Raw genomic sequence first — 16667 nt, 5'->3', positions numbered from 1 at the left:
CAGCTGCTGCATATGAACTCCAGGTGCATGTACCACTTTATGCATATAGCTTATGTGGGTACTGGGAATTTGAACCAGGGGCCCTCAGGCGTTGCAAACAGGCTCCTTTAACCACTGAGCCATCCTTCCAGCCCCTGGGAATTAACTTTTAGAGCCTGATACACCAGGCCTGATTTGCCAGCTTTTCTTTTCAATCGTGGCCATGAACAAATTAACTTCTCTAAGCCACAGACTCTGGTTTGTAAAACTGCACTAACTGCCTTCATTGGACCATGTAAGGAAGAACTGAGACGACATATATAAAGATTCACAAGACAGACAATATGGAAAAAAAAGTTGGCTCCCTCATTTCTCTCCATCATCTGCTAACCTTGGACCACTTAAGCAATATGTTCATTTGTTTTCATTTAATACACTCCGAGCTTATTAAAACACACAACATGCTTGCTTCTTCTGCTGTTGTAGTTTTTCTGCAAGATCCACTTCAATTTCTTCCTGACGATTGATACAGACTTGGCCTCTCCTGTTTATTCTTCAGCATGTTCCCCCCTTTTTTTTTTTTTTTTTTTTTTAATTTGAGAGCGACAGACACAGAAAGACAGAGGGAGAGAGAGAATGGGCGCGCCAGGGCTTCCAGCCTCTGCAAACGAACTCCAGATGCGTGCACCCCCTTGCGCATCTGGCTAATGTGGGACCTGGGGAACCGAGCCTCGAACCGGGGTCTTTAGGCTTCACAGGCAAGCGCTTAACCGCTAAGCCATCTCTCCAGCCCTCTCTTATCTTTTGAATATGCTGGTTAAAAAGAAAACATTCCACCTGGGGTCATTAGATTTCTTTCTTTCATTGCTATTTCCGTTCTTTCTCTCTTTTTTTTTTCCTTGCAAGTATTGTGAATCCAGAAATTTTATTCTTCAAAGCCTCTGTTCTTTGAAAAAGGCTTTCCCATCCTCCAGTCTCAAAATCACCTGGGCTGTCTTTGAACCTAGTCTGCGGCCGCCCGCCTCCTCCGTGTCTGTATAGCCGCATCTCTGGAGTTCGTACCCCTTCCCCATGACGAAGGGATCCTTCCCTCCGAGTCACATTACATCAGCCTCGCTAATGCGCGGCGAACCACCAGGTTTTTAGACCAGGCACCCAGCGAGCAACGAACCTCGACACAGGTTCTGTTGAACATGGAGGACCGACTGCCTAAGGTTAAGAACAAACAGCTCCGAAAATTTGAGGGGACAAATATTCATATTAAATACATACCTGTTGAATTTATGCTTTTTTATTTTTTTGCCCCTCAACGCTTCTGAGACACCCCCGGGCCCCCTTCACCCCATGCTTTGGAATGATTGGGAAGGTAGAATATTGATTTCCAGAAATTTCGCCCAAATTTTGTAAAGGTTGCATTAAAAAAAAAAAAAAAAAGACTGCTCCATACACTCAAGGAACATCCACCCACCAGAAAAAAAAAAAAAAAAAATCCATCCCCACAACCATCACATTATCTCACCGGCCAGTGAGACTGCAAGGTTTGGGGGCTCGGCTGTACCACTGCGCGCGCGCACAGGGGGGTTCGTGGCCGTCCGCCCGCCTGGCTCGGGTTGGTTTTGATCCCGTTCCCCCTGTGCAGGGCTCGCCGGTGCATCGGGCCGGCTCTTTATAGCTGCAGCCTGGGCGGCTCCACCGGCTGGGTTTTTATTTTTTTTCCGCCTCTCCGGATCGTGGCTTCTTCTGCCCGTGGTCAAGATGCAGCTGAAACCGATGGAGATTAACCCCGAGGTAAGCGCAGGTGCCCGATGGCCCGGGGAGCGCCGCCCTGGCCCTGTAGCTGTTATCACTGATAATTTTAATCTTTATTTGTTTATTATTTATTTATTTATTTTTCTTTCTTTCTTTCTTTCTTTGCATTTGCCTTCCAGATGCTGAACAAAGTGAGTGGCGTCTCGCCCTGTCTCCCACCTCTCTCGGGGGCGTCCGAGGCGCTGGAAGCGGCGCTCGGCCAGCTGGGCTGCTGCTGCTGCTGGTGGTGGTGGTGATGGGGGGGGGGGGACATCGTTGTGTGCTTTGCATGATTCTGGGGGTGGTGGGTGACTCGGAGAGATCGGTCACGGGGAGGTAGAGGATGCGCCCAGCTGGGAGCGAGCGCCCGGGCACAGCATCCGAGGGCGTGGCGACCGCTGTGCGGACCCGGGTACCACGTGTGGGCCGCGCGCTTTGTGCTGTGTCATTGCGCGGGGCTGGGCGGGTGGGGCGCGGCGGAGGCTCCGCCCAGGCTCGGGGGTGGGGTGGGGGCGTGGAGGGCACGGGCCTGCCCCGCCCTGTCCCCTCCCCCTCGCTGGCAGGTGCCTGCGTGACTTGCCAGGCCCCTTGATCCTGGCTTCTCTCCGCGCAGGTGTTGGCCAGGCTGGGGGTCGCCGGCCAATGGCGCTTCGTCGATGTGCTGGGGCTCGAGGAAGAGACCCTGGGCTCGGTGCCATCACCTGCCTGCGCGCTGCTGCTGCTGTTTCCCCTCACCGCCCAGGTAGGGTGAGGGCTGTGCTGGCCAGGGCTCCGATGATGCGCAGGCCTCCTAAACACTCCAGTGACATGTGCCCTCCCGTGTGCCCACACCTTCCAAACCGGGTCCCCCACCCTGCGGGGTGGAGGATAAAGGTCGCCGCCCTTTGTTGTTGCAGTATTGCCTCGTTAGTGTGTCCCGGTTGTCCAGAATCGTCTTAAATTGGAAAAGAAAGTAGCCCACTTAGTCCAGTCTCGCCATTCCGGTTATCCAGAGGAAGAATTTATCCTATTCATGAATTCCTGCAACTTCGGTTTTATAGGCCTTCCACTTGGGGGAAACTGCTGTGGTTTCCTTTTAAGGACTGTGACCTGTCATCTTTCTGTTTCTCAGTCTCTCACCTAGCTGTGAAATGGTGGGGGGGGGCAGGGTTATCTGAATCAAAAAGATTACCTTCTTCACCACCATTTTGTGTGTGTGTGTGTTGAGGTAAGGTCTCACTCTGGTCCAGGCTGACCTGGAATTCCCTATGTAGTCTCAGGGTTACCTCCAACTCACGGAGATCCTCCTACCTCTGCCTCCCGAGTGCTGGGATTAAAGACCTGCGCCTCCACGCCCGGCTACCACCACGTTTTTCTGGACAGAAGGTCCTTGCCCTCCTGGCTTCTCACAGCACCCACACTGTTGAACACTTCTTAAAGCCGAGTCATGGTGTGTGGCTCTCTGTCCTCCTCCTCTGTCCTCCTCCGTGCCCTCCTGCCTCTGTGACCTTGTGGCTAGATCAAGTAGGTCTTCATGAAGCAGTCTCGGAGCCATCTTCCCCTTTCTGGTCTTCCTCCTGCAACTACACGGGAGTGTACGGACCTCAAAGACTGAGCAACAGATAGGAAACAAGGCAGCTGGGCTACCTGCCTTGCAGTGGATCAGGTCCCAGTCACGTGCCTGGCATTGTATTTCCTGTCGTTGCCACTTGACTGCTGACTTGGGAGTGACTGAAATTGGCAAAACTTGGGGTATTAGCATTTACAGCATTGCTCCACCCAGGTCAAGGTTAATTAGATATCATTCTAAGGGTAGTTCTAGGCTCATTTTTGGTCTAAACCAAGCCGTTTGGGAGGTTCAAGCCTTCCTCCTATTACATAGTAGTCTTATGTACTATGGGTTAAAAAAAAAAACCAAAAAAGAATTAAATTCAGCTTTCTGGGTGCTTCCAGCCAATGACCTGTTCTTATTGTCAAAGCCTTTGCCTTGGTGAAATTGCAAGTCTGTCTGATTAGCTTCCCTGACCAAATCAAACGCAGCCTGTCCTTCCCACTTGAGCATCTATCTCGTTTTTGGAGGAACCATGATGACTCTGGGGTTTTGGGCCGTGCTTGGCCAAGGCCTCTGTGGGGGGGGGGCGGTGGTGGCAGCCCATTGGGCTTTGATAGCTCATGGGTCTCGTTTCCCAGGCTCAAGTGGATCCTGTAGCTGGGATTCAGCCTGTCCTACCTGTCAACACCTGTTCTTGTACAAACACCTGCTGGTTAAAACGCTGAAGTGAACTTAATGGAGAGTGAGGCTTACGGGCTGATTTCTGTCCGCAGGCTAACGCTCATTTAGGAGGCATCTAATTTCCGACCAAGGGCATGTTGGGGGAAAAAATCCTAAGCGAACCTCTTTCTGAAGCATCCCTACTGAGTGGTGATGGACTAGTTGCAGAAGCGTCTACACGCAAGGCTGAAATAATCCCGAAGGGGGCTGCTAGCCCGTTTTACAATTGGATCTGATTAGCCCAGAAAGGTGAAGGCCCTTAACTGTCCCCGAGTGATAGCCCAAGAAATGAAAGTGAGGAGGTTGTCCTAATTGGAGTTTAAATTGATCTTATGAACAGGAGATCTTATTCCTCTTGCAGGGCCACAGAGAAAGCTCAGATATCATTCCCATGTGCTATCACACCAGACGATTAACACTAGAATTACAACTGATGCTCTGTGTGACACCTGCTGGTTGTGGCTAATTGGCATTTCTGTAGCAGTAGCTCCCTGCTTTTAACTGACGAGTCCTAACTTCTCAGGTCTTTTCCGCACCCGAGTGAAAGGAATAGACAGGCTACTGAGTCACTGTATGAAAAGCTAACAGATGGCTTGACGAAGTCCCATTCATTTAACAGACTGTCCCCTACTCTGCAAATTGTCAATCCGTCCTCAGGTTATCTTTCCTCCCCCCCCCAAAAAAAAAACCCAGGAAGTGGAACATTGAGGAATTATGACATATATACCAGCTGGTGTTACTATTGGTATTACATTGATCAAAGCTTGATTATTCAGGGTGCCTCTGAAATGTAGACATTTTCCTTGTTAGAGGAGCAAAGATCCTGAACAGAGCTGTTTTCTGACTTCATGGTCGCATCTCCAGCTGAAGGTTGCAGTGGTGTCTAGACAGCCTTGGGCAGTATCCAGGGCAGGCCTGCATTGCAGCATCAGGGTGGAGCCGCACCGGCCCGGCGTGGGTGTGGAAGACAAGACGGCTGGCCGTTCTCTGGCATTGGGCAGCATCTAGAGCCCCAGCTCCTGGCCACACATCCCACTGTGTTTCCCGTTAGGTGCCAGAACTCCCCAGGCTGCCATCTGTTTGGGTCTTCTCGTTTTCAGTTCGAGATGTTCAAAACAAAATTTCATTCACAGCATGAGAACTTCAGGAAGAAACAAATTGAGGAACTGAAGGGTCAGGAAGTTAGTTCTAGAGTGTACTTCATGAAGCAGACCATCGGGAACTCCTGTGGCACGATCGGCCTCATTCATGCCGTGGCCAATAATCAAGACAAGCTGGAATTTGGTAAGTGTGGAGTTTTGAATGTGCTCAGCTGCTATTTAAACTTCAAATGTGGACTTCCAAGCAAAGTTCACTGTCCACACACTATTTTAGCGAAGTCATTGCCTTCAGTTTTTAAGGTACTTTTATTTATTTTCTTGCAAGGAGAGAACATGAATGAGACTTGGCACACTAGCCACTGGCCACTGCAAATGAACTCTAGATGCATATGCCACTTTGTGCATCTGGCTTTTTTAAAAAACATTTGAAAATTTTATTTATTTACTTGGGGGGGTTGGTAGGGAGTGATTGGGCACATGGGGCCTCTAGCCACTGGAAATGAATTCCAGGTGCATGAGTCTCCTTACGCATCTGGCTTCCAGTGGGTTTTGGGGGAATCGAACCTGGGTCCTTAGGCTTTGCAGGCAAGTGCCTTAACCACTAAGCTATCTCTCCAGCCACGCCCCCTTTTTGAGATAGCGTCTGTCTCTGAAACGATAACTGGCTAGCCTGGGACTTGCTGTGTAGTCTAGGTTCTCCCCAAACTTTGACCGTCGTCTTGTTGAAGCCACCTCAGTGCTAGGCTGCACAGATATGTGCCATTGCACCTGGTGTTTTCAAATGGAGTGGGTTCTTAATACCTTTCTTTGGGGAGGAGGAAACTCATTTTCTAGGACAAAGTGATAGGGCGGCCACCCCACAGGGGCGGCTGCATCTCTGCATGCTCTGTTGGTTCTCAGTCTCATGCGGCGTGATGAGGGTGCAAAGAACATTTGCAGGCCAATTGGCCTGCATTCTCCCACATTGTTTTCAATTTTCTAAAATTTCAGAGCATTCAAGATGATAGTGACCAGAAAGAGAATACACACCATTAAGGCCATTTTCTTTTCTTTTCTTTTCTTTTCTTTTTTTTTTTTTTCCATGGTAGGGTCTCACTCTAGCCCAGGCTGACCTGGAATTCACCATGTAGTGTCAGGGTGGCCTCGAACTCATGGAGATCCTTCTACCTCTGCCTCCCGAGTGCTGGGATTCAAGGCGTGCGCCACCACGCCCGGCTAGGGCCAGTTTTAATAGTCCTGTGGCCTCTAAGCAACAGGAGGCTCAGAACAGCTTAGAGCAGCTGGCACAGTTGGCGTGGGCACTCGTGCAGGCTGCGTCTGTGAACGCAGTCAGGGCAAAGGCCTTCAGCACGTGTCTGGTAAATACTGCACAAGATATGAAATACACAAATTTGAGCCCTTAAACTTATCGGAGGCATAAGGAACAGCAAGAATATATGTAAAGTCACATGGCCATTATGATGTGGTTTAGACTAAGAGTTGGCAAACTATTAAAATGCCAGAAGGTAAGTCTTTCAGGTTTTGAGGGCTGTGTGGTCTGTGACTTTGTAGCCTTAAACCAATCGTAGGCAGGCTGTAAACCAGCAGATGTGGCTGTGTTCCAATAAAGCTTTATTTTAAAAAAAAAGATACTAGGCTGGGTGTGGTAGCCTTTTATCTCAGCACTCGGGAGGCAGAGGAAGGAGGATCACCATGAATTTGAGGCCAGGCTGAGTCCTAGAGGTCAGCCTGGGATAGAGTGAGCCCCTACCTTGAAAAACCAAAAATAAGAAATAGATAGTACTAATTTGCCAACTGATTTAGGCAATGGCTGGGGGTGGCTACAACTGATTGGTCACCCTGTTGTTTATACAGGTAAATGTAGAGCTGGGGCAGTGAGCATGCACTTGGAATTCCAGCCCCCCAGAAGTCTGAGACAGAAGGATCTCTTGACTCACTAAACATTGTGAGACCCTGTCTCAGAAAAGATAGTTTTTTGGGGGGCTAAGAGTATAGCTCAGTGGTAGAGTATTTGCCAAGTACTGCGAGGCCATCTCTTTCACCCACAATACCATCATTCATATGTGTGTGTGTGTATGTGTATGTATGTATGTATGTGTGTATATATATATTTATTTATTAAAGAAAGCCACTAGTCTTGGTATACTTTTGAAATTGAGGTGCTTGCTTCTATCCCCATAACTCTCCATGTCTAGAAGTTGCTTTTTCAAATATTGACTACATGATGGAGCTATTAAAAAGCTGTAGCTGGGGCTTGAGAGATGGCCCAGTGGTTAGCATGCTTGCCTTCAGCACCATACAACCTGAGTTCAGTTCCCCATTACCCATAGAAAGTCAGATGCACAAAGCGGTGCATGCATCTGGAGTTCGTTTGCAGCAGCTGGAGGCCTTGGTGCACCCATTCTCTCACCTCTGTCTCTGCTTGCAAATATCTATTTTTTAAGCTCTAGCTGGATCCTTTCTACTACTTCTGTAAAAATCTCATTTTATGTAGAGGCCTGTGTTTCTGAGGTCAGAGCTGACTGTTTTTGTGGCAAACATTTTACCTGCTGAGCCCCTGATAACTGTATTTTGTAATCACAGTAAAGGTAATGTCCAAGAATCAGTTTGATGTAACCTTTTTTCATGGTGTTAGAGGGATTGCTGTTACTTTCAGATTTGTTTGTTTGAAGTAAGGTCTTGCTCTAGCTCAGGCTGACCTGGTATTCACTATGTAGTCTCAGCCTGGCCTTGAACTCACAGCCATCCTCCTTCCTCTGCCTCACGAATGCTGGGATTAAAGATGGGCGCCACCTCACCCAGCCCAGATTTTTGTTTTTTCTTTTCCTTCAGTAATGGGGCTCAAATCCAAGGCTTTGTGCATTCTAGGCAGCACTTTACCACAAAGGCACACTACCCCCTCCAGATGTTGAAATGATTCCTACAAAACAGATTTGTTAAGTTTGGAGCTGACAGTTCAAACAGATCTTCTGAAATATAAGTTGTCGCTACATGTGGCCATCAGTGTCTTCTAAACTTACCTCTTCTGAGCTGTGGCAGCGTACTTACATCAACAACCAGCCAGAGTTGTCTCTAAGCCAGACTGTGGGGCTTCACATTTTTATGTAAGTCCTTTATGCTAATGTCTAACTGGTTAGCTGAGTTACAAAGAATTAATTTTCTATTCTGAAATAAAAATCTTGCTTTGGAAACTGTTATTAGATTAAAAGGTTAAGGTTATGGTAGTATATGTCATGGATACCATAGATGTCGTCTTAAGTGCTAGATGGAACCGTGACTGAGGTAAGCTCTGGTTTTGTGGCACTAGAATCCCACAGATGCCCAATCCAAGCAGGCAAGGACTGTAAGAAATTGATAGAGATTGGAGAAGTGCAGGGACAGGCGAGGAACAAGCAGTTGAGATGTCAGAGGCCAGATAAAAGAGCTTGCACTCTGGGAGCATGGGGTGGCCCGTCTGGCTCAGATGCCACCACAAAGAGTGGATGGCGGGAGAAGCTGGGGGCAGTGGGCAGCTCCTCTGCATCTCCAGAGGGCACGTGAAAGATTCAGTTTGTTGGGCTGGAGGGATGGTTTAGCAGTTAAGGCGTTTGCCTGCAAAGCCAAAGGACCCAGGTTCAATTCCCCAAGACTCACGTAAGCTGGGTGCACAAGGGGACACACGCATCTGGAATTTGTTTGCAGTAGCTGGAAGCCCTGGCACGCCCATTCTCTCTCTCTCTCTGTTCCTCGTTCTCTGTCAAATAAATAAATAAAATATTATTTTAAAAAAGATCCAGTTTGTTAAGTGGGGGTTGGGGGTTGCTAGCTATGAAAAGCTTAATTGGGCAATAAAGTGCATCCATTTCCCTCATTTAATCTTAACTAAGATGTGCATTTTTCTCTTTAAAGAGGATGGATCAGTCCTGAAACAATTTCTTTCCGAGACGGAGAAGATGTCCCCTGAAGACCGAGCAAAATGCTTTGAAAAGAATGAGGTAGAAAGGCCTTGCAGAGCATCACTTTGAAATAACTCTAGAAAGTTCTGAGCTGATTTTTTTTTCCCCTCTCTTTTCTGCAGGCAATTCAAGCAGCCCATGATGCTGTGGCCCAGGAAGGCCAGTGTCGGGTAAATGCAACAAATACAAACCCAAGGCAGGCTGCCCAGGTGCCGTCTGTTTCCATGGGGATGTGTGCAGGACTCTCTCACTGGGACTTAGTGACTAGCCAGTGCCACTTGACACCAGAAAATCCTATCCAAATAATGCTTGGACTAGAAATATTCCTCCAAGTGTCTATTCAGAAACCTACTTGGCAGTTAAAATAATCTTCTGTAAATGAAGCTCATAGACTTTTTTTTTTTAAGGTGTGTGTCACCATGCCTGGCTTACACCTTACAATTTTATGTACTGGGGAGAGAGAGCGAGAAAGAGACAGATAGAGAATATGGGCATACCAGGGCCTCTAGCCACTGCAAAAGAACTCTAGATGCATGTGCCACTTTGTGCATCTGCCTTATGTGGGTACTGGGGGAATCGAACCTGGGTCCTTAGGCTTCCCAGGCAAGCTTCTTAACCACTAAGCCATCTCTCCAGCCTGAAGCTAGCTGGTAGTTCCACGAGTCTTCACACCTCCCTTAGTAATTAAGCTTGTGAAATACTTTTATCACAGGCTGCTGAGAGAGTAAGGTATGCATTCCAATAAGCTAGCAGTTCTAGAAGGTTTGCATAGACCCTCATGGGGGAGGGGAGGTTGGAGGTACAGCACAATGTAGAACAGATGCTTAGTCCTGTGAGTTCAATCCCCAGCACCAAAAGTTTAGACAAAACTAAAATGTCAACAGAGCCTCCAAGTAGATGGCTAAATTTATTTCAGAAGTCAGTGCCTATCTCATCACAGTTGGGTCTGCTACTTTCTACACTTGACTTTGGGAGAGATACCAAAATACCCTTTACAAGACTGATTTCTTCAATAAAAAGCATGTAGCTGGGTGTGGTAGTGCATGTCTTTAATCCCAGCACTCTGGAGGCAGAGGTAGGAAGATTGTTGTGAGTTCAAGGCCACCCTGAGACTACATAGTGAGTTCCAGGTCAGGCTGGGCTAGAGCGAGACCCTACCTTGAAAAAAAAGGGCATATAAAAAATTAGCACCTGAGGAGCTACCCTAACTATCCAGCTTTTCTTCTTTTTAGTGTTTTGAGGTAGGGTTTCACTTTAGCCTAGACTGGCCTGGCATTCACTATGTTTTCTCAGGTTGGCCTCAAATTCACAGTGGTACTCCTACCTCTGCCTCCCGAGCACTGGGATTAAAAGCGTGCACCACCATACCCAGCTCTTTTTCTTTTCTTTTAATATGTATTTATTTGAAAGAGAGAAAGAGCCAGATAGAGAAAGAAAAAAGGTGCACCGGAGCATCTGGCAACTGCAAATGATGTTTCACCTTGTGCATCTGGTTTATGTAGGTACCGGGAATTGAACCTGGGTCTTTAGGCTTCACAAGCCTTAAATGTTGAGCTATCTCTCCAGCCCCACTGTCCAGTTTTTCTGCCTTAGTATGCTTAAAATAGGGCCTCATGCATGGGAACTGTGTGATGTCACTGTAATTTTTCTTTGTTAACTGCAAGAAGGCTGTTTCAACCATGTCTGCTTGAATTATAAGAAAATTTGCTTTTAACAAATATCTAACTTACTTTCAAAATAACACAATTTCTTGACTTCTTTAGGTAGATGACAAAGTGAATTTTCATTTTATTCTGTTTAACAACGTGGATGGCCACCTGTATGAGCTCGGTACGTATTCAGACTTCATTTCTCTTACAGTATTGGTGTGTGACTTTATGGCATTTGGTATATCATGAATTTTTAAAACATTTTATATTATTTGAGAAAGAGAGGAAGAGAATGGACACACCAGGGTCTATAGCCACTGTAAAGGAACTCCAGACACATGTGTCACCTTGTGCATGTGGCTTACGTGGACACTGGAGAACCGAACCTGGGTCCTGAGGCTTCGCAAGCAAACTCCTTAAGCATCTCTCCAGCCCTATAATGACTTACAAAGCCAGAAATGTGTGTTTCCACTATCACATCCAGAGAGCCCTACTCAGGCAACTGATGAAATACCCAGCAGATGGCTTCAGTCATGACCAGAGAGAGGGGTAGACCAGATCAACACCAGCTGATCCTGATCCCGCTTCCTCTGGTAGCATCTCCTGATTCTAGTTTCCTAAAGGGAATACTTTTAGGAAAGGAGCATTGAGTTGCCTGACCATGACTGTGTGTGCAATGGGTTGAGGTATGCTGGCGCCATGTCTGCTTATAGCAATGACAAGGAACATCCATCTTGTACAATTCTTCCCCTTTGTCTTAATGAAGACAGGCTTGTAAAGTCTTACGTTGAAACTGTGCTTATGGACTCCTGAGGGCAAAGGAGACTTGGAGTCAATCCGTAGTACTACACACAGTCCCCTTTACCTACCTTGTTAGGGTAGCTGGGTCAGGTGTATATGATCCCATTATTGTAGACGGCCCTGGAACATTTGAAGCTTCTTGTAGCCTATTGCTTTGTGACCGCAAAGCTTCCCCTGGTGGCGGTGGTTGTGGTACTTGGGAGAGTCTAAAAAGATCCCTCTGGGCGGGGCGGATAGCCATATCCTGCGCAGCACACTGGAAGAGTGACTGTGCCTGGCTTCTTTGTTCTAGATGGACGAATGCCTTTCCCAGTGAACCATGGCTCCAGTTCAGAGGACTCCCTGCTTCAGGTAATCTCTGGAATGCCGCCTCTCTCCCGCAGCCACACTTCTTCCAGACAAGATTGTGCAGTGGGCTAATGCTCACGGCGGCCAGCATCACTTGGGCTTGGTTAATAGCATTCGTTAAGGCTTAAAAATCGTCTTGGTAATTCTACCTGCCTCATTTTACAGCAGGTGATTTTAAGCAGGCTCCTTCAAAGAAGCCCTGACAAATCCTTTTTGTCTGCTCTCTTTAGTCCATTGTTAGAATCCACTGGAAAGTCCCTGCTTGGCTTTCTTGTGGGATTAAGGGAATCAGTGGCCTCCTGTCAGGCAGTAGCTTCACGAAGGACTCAAATACCAGTGCCTTCTGCCTTCCCTAATCCTTTAAGGCTTCTAGATATAGGTCAGCCTTGGAGGTATATGCTACAAATTTTCTTTTTTGTTCATTTTTATTTATTTGAGAGCAACAGATAGGGAGAGAAAGAGGGAGAGAGGGAGGAAGAGAGAGAGAGAGAGAGAGAGAGAGACAGAGAATGGGCGCACCAGGGCCTCCAGCCACTGCAAACGAACTCCAGACGCGTGCGCCCCCTTGTGCATCCGGCTAACTTGGGTCCTGGGGAATCAAGCCTCAAACTGGGGTCCTTAGGCTTCACAGGCAAGTGCTTAACCGCTAAGCCATCTCTCCAGCCCAAATGCTACAAATTTTGGTTAGGTAAATTCAGTTTTGTCTTCCCAAAGGCTCACTGTTACAGGGGAGGAGATTGAAAACACATCTCATGTGTACTGAGAGGTCAGGACCTGCTAGAAATGCCCATAGGGACCACTAGATTCTGGATTACTGTGGGGCTTTTTCAGCCTACACATGAATCTTTAGAACGGAATTGGTGTGCTGTTATCCAGGAAATTTGCTTAGCGTAGATATTATACAAACAGTGCTGAGGCAGAACTACTTTATTGATTGTAGCAACAATAGCCCATCTTTTTTTCAGCTCTTGGTATGTGCCCAGCGCGGGTCAGCACAGCATTTGGGGCCTTGTGTGGCCTGAGGCTCTGCTGCAGGGTCCAAGCTGGGATAGACAATGCCTCAATGAATGTGGGTAGCTGTGCCCGGCAGTGCTTTGTTGGCGAAACTGAGCGCAGGCTGGATTTAGCCGGGCAAGGCTGCAGTTCGCTGACCTGGGCTACATGCTGCCCTAAGTCATTTACATCTTTCAGTGAACCCCTTCAGTGATGCAGTATTTGAGACCCACTGTCCCCTCTCTCACAGATGAGGAACTGGGGCAAAGGGATTTTTTTTTTTTCAAGAAATGCCCAAGGTGTTAGTGAATTAAATGACCACTGTGCACTGGAACCTTTCTTTAGAATGGACTGAAATCAGCTGGGCGTGGTGGCGCACGCCTTTAATCCCAGCACTGGGGAAGCAGAGGTAGGAGGATCGCTGTGAGTTTGAGGCCACCCTGAGACTACTCCAGGTCAGCCTGAGCTAGAGTGAGACCCCACCTTTGGAAAACCAAAAGAAAAACAAAAAAACTGGGCTCTGGAACATCCCATAGTTGGTAACCTCTCAGTGCTGGGGAACCAAGTTAGGTCAAAGCAGGTACTTGGTGAGAGAAGAAGAATCACTTACTTATTTGAGACAAAGAGGGAGGAGTGAGAGAGAATGGGTGTGCCAGAGCCTCTAGCCGCTGCATATGAACTCCAGACACATGAGTCACCTTGTGCATCTGGCTTACGTGGGCACTGGGGAATTGAACCTGAGTCCTTTAAGTGCCTTAACCGGTAAGCCATCTCTCCAGCCCTAACTTTCTTTTAATATTTTATTTTAGTTTGTTTTTGTTTTTCAAGGTAAGGTCTCACTCTAGTTCAGGCTGACCTGGAATTCACTGTGTAGCCTCAGGGTGGCCTCGAACTGTCGGTGATCCTCCTACCTCTGCCAAGTGCTGAAATTAAAGGTGTGCAATGCCATGCCCAGCTTAATATTTTATTTTTATTATTTATGAGAGAAAGAAACAAAGATAGGGAGGGAGAGAATGAGCACACCAGGGCCTCTAACCATTTTAAATGAACTCTAGATGCATGCACCACCTTGTGCATAGTTACGTGGGTTCTGGAAAACTGAACTTGGGTCCTTAGGCTTTGCAGGCAAGTGCCGTAACTGCTGAGCCCTCTCTCCAGCCCAGCACTTGCATTTTTTTTTTCTCTTGCCTTACTTAATCCTTTAAAATCGATTAGGGTCAACACGGCTTGAATCACCCTTGGATGTAGTTTGCCCCGTGTTGCAGTCCGGTTCGCATTGCTGGTAGAAATCACCCAACCAAGAGTAGCTTCTGGGAAAAAGAGGTTTATTTTGGCTCACAGGCTTGAGGGGAACCTTCACGATGGCAGGGGAAAACGATGGCATGAGCAGAGGGTGGACATCACCCCTTGGCCAACATAAGATGGAACACAGCAACAGGAGGGTGTGCCAAACACTGGCAAGGGGAAACTGGCTATAAAGCCCATAAGCCCGCCCCCAACAATACACTGCCTTCAGGAGGCATTAATTCCCAAATCTCCATCAGCTGGGAACCTAGCATTCAGAACACCTAAGTTTATGGGGGACACCTGAAGCAAACCACCACATTCCGCCCCTGGCCCCCATAAACTGATATCCATACATGATGTAAAATACAATGCATTCAGTCTGACTTTAAAAGTCCCCATAGTTTTTATCAATCCCAATGATGTTCATACATCCCCATAGTTCAAGATCTTTTAACTGAGCCATAATACCAAAATATAACCTCAAAAAACCCATAATGGCACAGAATAAATATTCACACTGCAAAAGATGGCATTGAGCATAGCAAAGAAACATTCAACCAATACAACATTTAAAACAACCAGGGCAAACATCAAACTCTGTAGCTTCAAGTGCAGCAACTCTAGCCAGTGACAAATCTTCAAGTCCGATAATTCTAACCAGCAGCAAGTCTCTGGCATTCCAATTCCGCCCCTCCAGCTAGGCTACTCACAGTCCTGGAAAACTTCATCGGGGCCGGCAGCTCCTCGGCAGCCATCTCATGGTCCCGGCATCTCCACTGGGTCTCCACTGCAAGCCACGGTTCATCTTCATGGCCCCATGGGGTCTCTACGCAGGCAACCAGCAAACCCGCTTCACACTGCCCATGGCCATTTCCAAAACACAAGACCGTGTTGCAAATTCAATGACCCTCTTTCCAGCATTTCTTATACTCCATGATACCAGGTAGGGTGCCAATTTGTTAATCCAGGGGGGGAATAAAGCAGACTTTGAAGAATAGGACACTCCTTGAGCACTCAGGCCCTTTCAAAAGAGTCTACATTCTTCTTGTTGCCCCAGCACAGGTCAGCTAGCCCAGTCTCAAAGGTCGTAATCTATCAGTTGCAGCTGAATGGGCAACAGTTCACCCAAAGATTTTTCTTTCTGTGCCATATCCCTCTGCACACACCAGTTCATTTCTATGCAAAGCAACCCTGCACAACTTCTCAGGACACGGGCACAAGAGCAAGCTTCTCACACAAACTGCTATCCCAGTCCAGGCACAGCTCTTTCTCACCCTCATAAGCCAAACCTCAAAGTCCATAGTTCTTACTGCCTTCAGGTCTTTCGGCTCTGACCAGGATAGGCCATCAAGCTGTACTTACAGCACTGCAAAGCATCTCTTAGGCCAAGGTTTCAAATCCTGCCACATTCCTCTTGAAAATCAGCTCCAAAAGACCAAAGCCACACAGTCAGGTGTCTAGCAGCAACCCCACTCCTCGGTACCACTTTACTGTTGCAGTCCGGTTCGCATTGCTGGTAGAAATCACCCAACCAAGAGTAGCTTCTGGGAAAAAGAGGTTTATTTTGGCTCACAGGCTTGAGGGGAAGCTTCACGATGGCAGGGGAAAACAATGGCATGAGCAGAGGGTGGACATCACCCCCTGGCCAACATAAGATGGAACACAGCAACAGGAGGGTATGCCAAACACTGGCAAGGGGAAACTGGCTATAAAGCCCATAAGCCCGCCCCCAACAATACACTCCCTCCAGGAGGCATTAATTCCCAAATCTCCATCAGCTGGGAACCTAGCATTCAGAACACCTAAGTTTATGGGGGACACCTGAATCAAACCACCACACCCCGGAAACTTCATTGCCGGTGGGTTCCCTTTTGGGTACTAATGTCATGTCTTCCTTTCAGGATGCTGCCAAGGTCTGCAGAGAATTCACGGAGCGTGAGCAGGGGGAGGTCCGCTTCTCGGCTGTGGCGCTCTGCAAGGCGGCCTAAATCCTGGGTGGGAACGTGCAGCCCTGCCCGCGCTCTGCAGCCCCTAACGCTTTGGTACTTGCAATCACATCTATTACCTTTCATTCTGCAGCCCTGTTCCCTTCATCCCACCCCAAATCTAGCAAGCTCAGTGTCCGGCCACGCAGCTGTGAGCTTCACATGGGGCGCATCTCCCCCACTGTTTATCATGAACCTTACTATCTATGGCTTCTTTGGTTTATGTCTGTCAGTGAAAGCTTCAGGATGTGGCTTAATTGTTTGTCCTTGAAAGGAATAAAACTTTTCACCTGGTCAGAGCTAAGCCTAAACTGGTCTTCATTTTTTCTTTCAACCTCCCTGCCTAATCTCTCAAACCACACTGGTGATAATAGACACATTTGTGCCTTGTAAGCAGCTCAAATGATTCAGGTAGGAAAATGATCATGAAATAGTATTTGTTTAGTATTGTTCATAGCTGTAGTTGGAGAGAGAGAAAATGGGTGTGCCAAGGCCTCTAGCCACTGCAAATGAACTGCAGACGCACCTGCCACCTTGTGTATCAGGCTTTA

General features: G+C 47.6%; 1 protein-coding gene across 2 annotated transcripts; it reads left to right on the top strand.

The window, feature by feature from the left end:
• Positions 1-1617: 1617 nt before the first annotated feature.
• On the top strand, positions 1618-16415 carry Uchl1 (ubiquitin C-terminal hydrolase L1). 2 transcript variants are annotated; one of them, XM_045129990.1, is made up of 9 exons: positions 1618-1767; positions 1908-1919; positions 2381-2509; positions 5152-5302; positions 9007-9092; positions 9176-9223; positions 10817-10883; positions 11796-11854; positions 16033-16415. In XM_045129990.1, the coding sequence occupies exons 1-9, from the start codon at positions 1735-1737 to the stop codon at positions 16117-16119; spliced, it is 672 nt and encodes a 223-aa protein (XP_044985925.1). In that variant the 5' UTR covers positions 1618-1734; the 3' UTR covers positions 16120-16415. The 2 variants fall into 2 exon arrangements, with proteins under 2 accessions (XP_044985925.1, XP_044985924.1); XM_045129989.1 differs by having other exon boundaries at positions 9176-9262.
• The last annotated feature ends 252 nt before the right edge of the window (positions 16416-16667 follow it).

The sequence above is a fragment of the Jaculus jaculus genome, chromosome 11 (genome assembly GCF_020740685.1).
Source record: "Jaculus jaculus isolate mJacJac1 chromosome 11, mJacJac1.mat.Y.cur, whole genome shotgun sequence".
Classification (NCBI taxonomy): domain Eukaryota; kingdom Metazoa; phylum Chordata; class Mammalia; order Rodentia; family Dipodidae; genus Jaculus; species Jaculus jaculus.
Note: the sequence above shows the minus strand (reverse complement) of the source record. Positions and strands in the feature narration are given on the sequence as shown.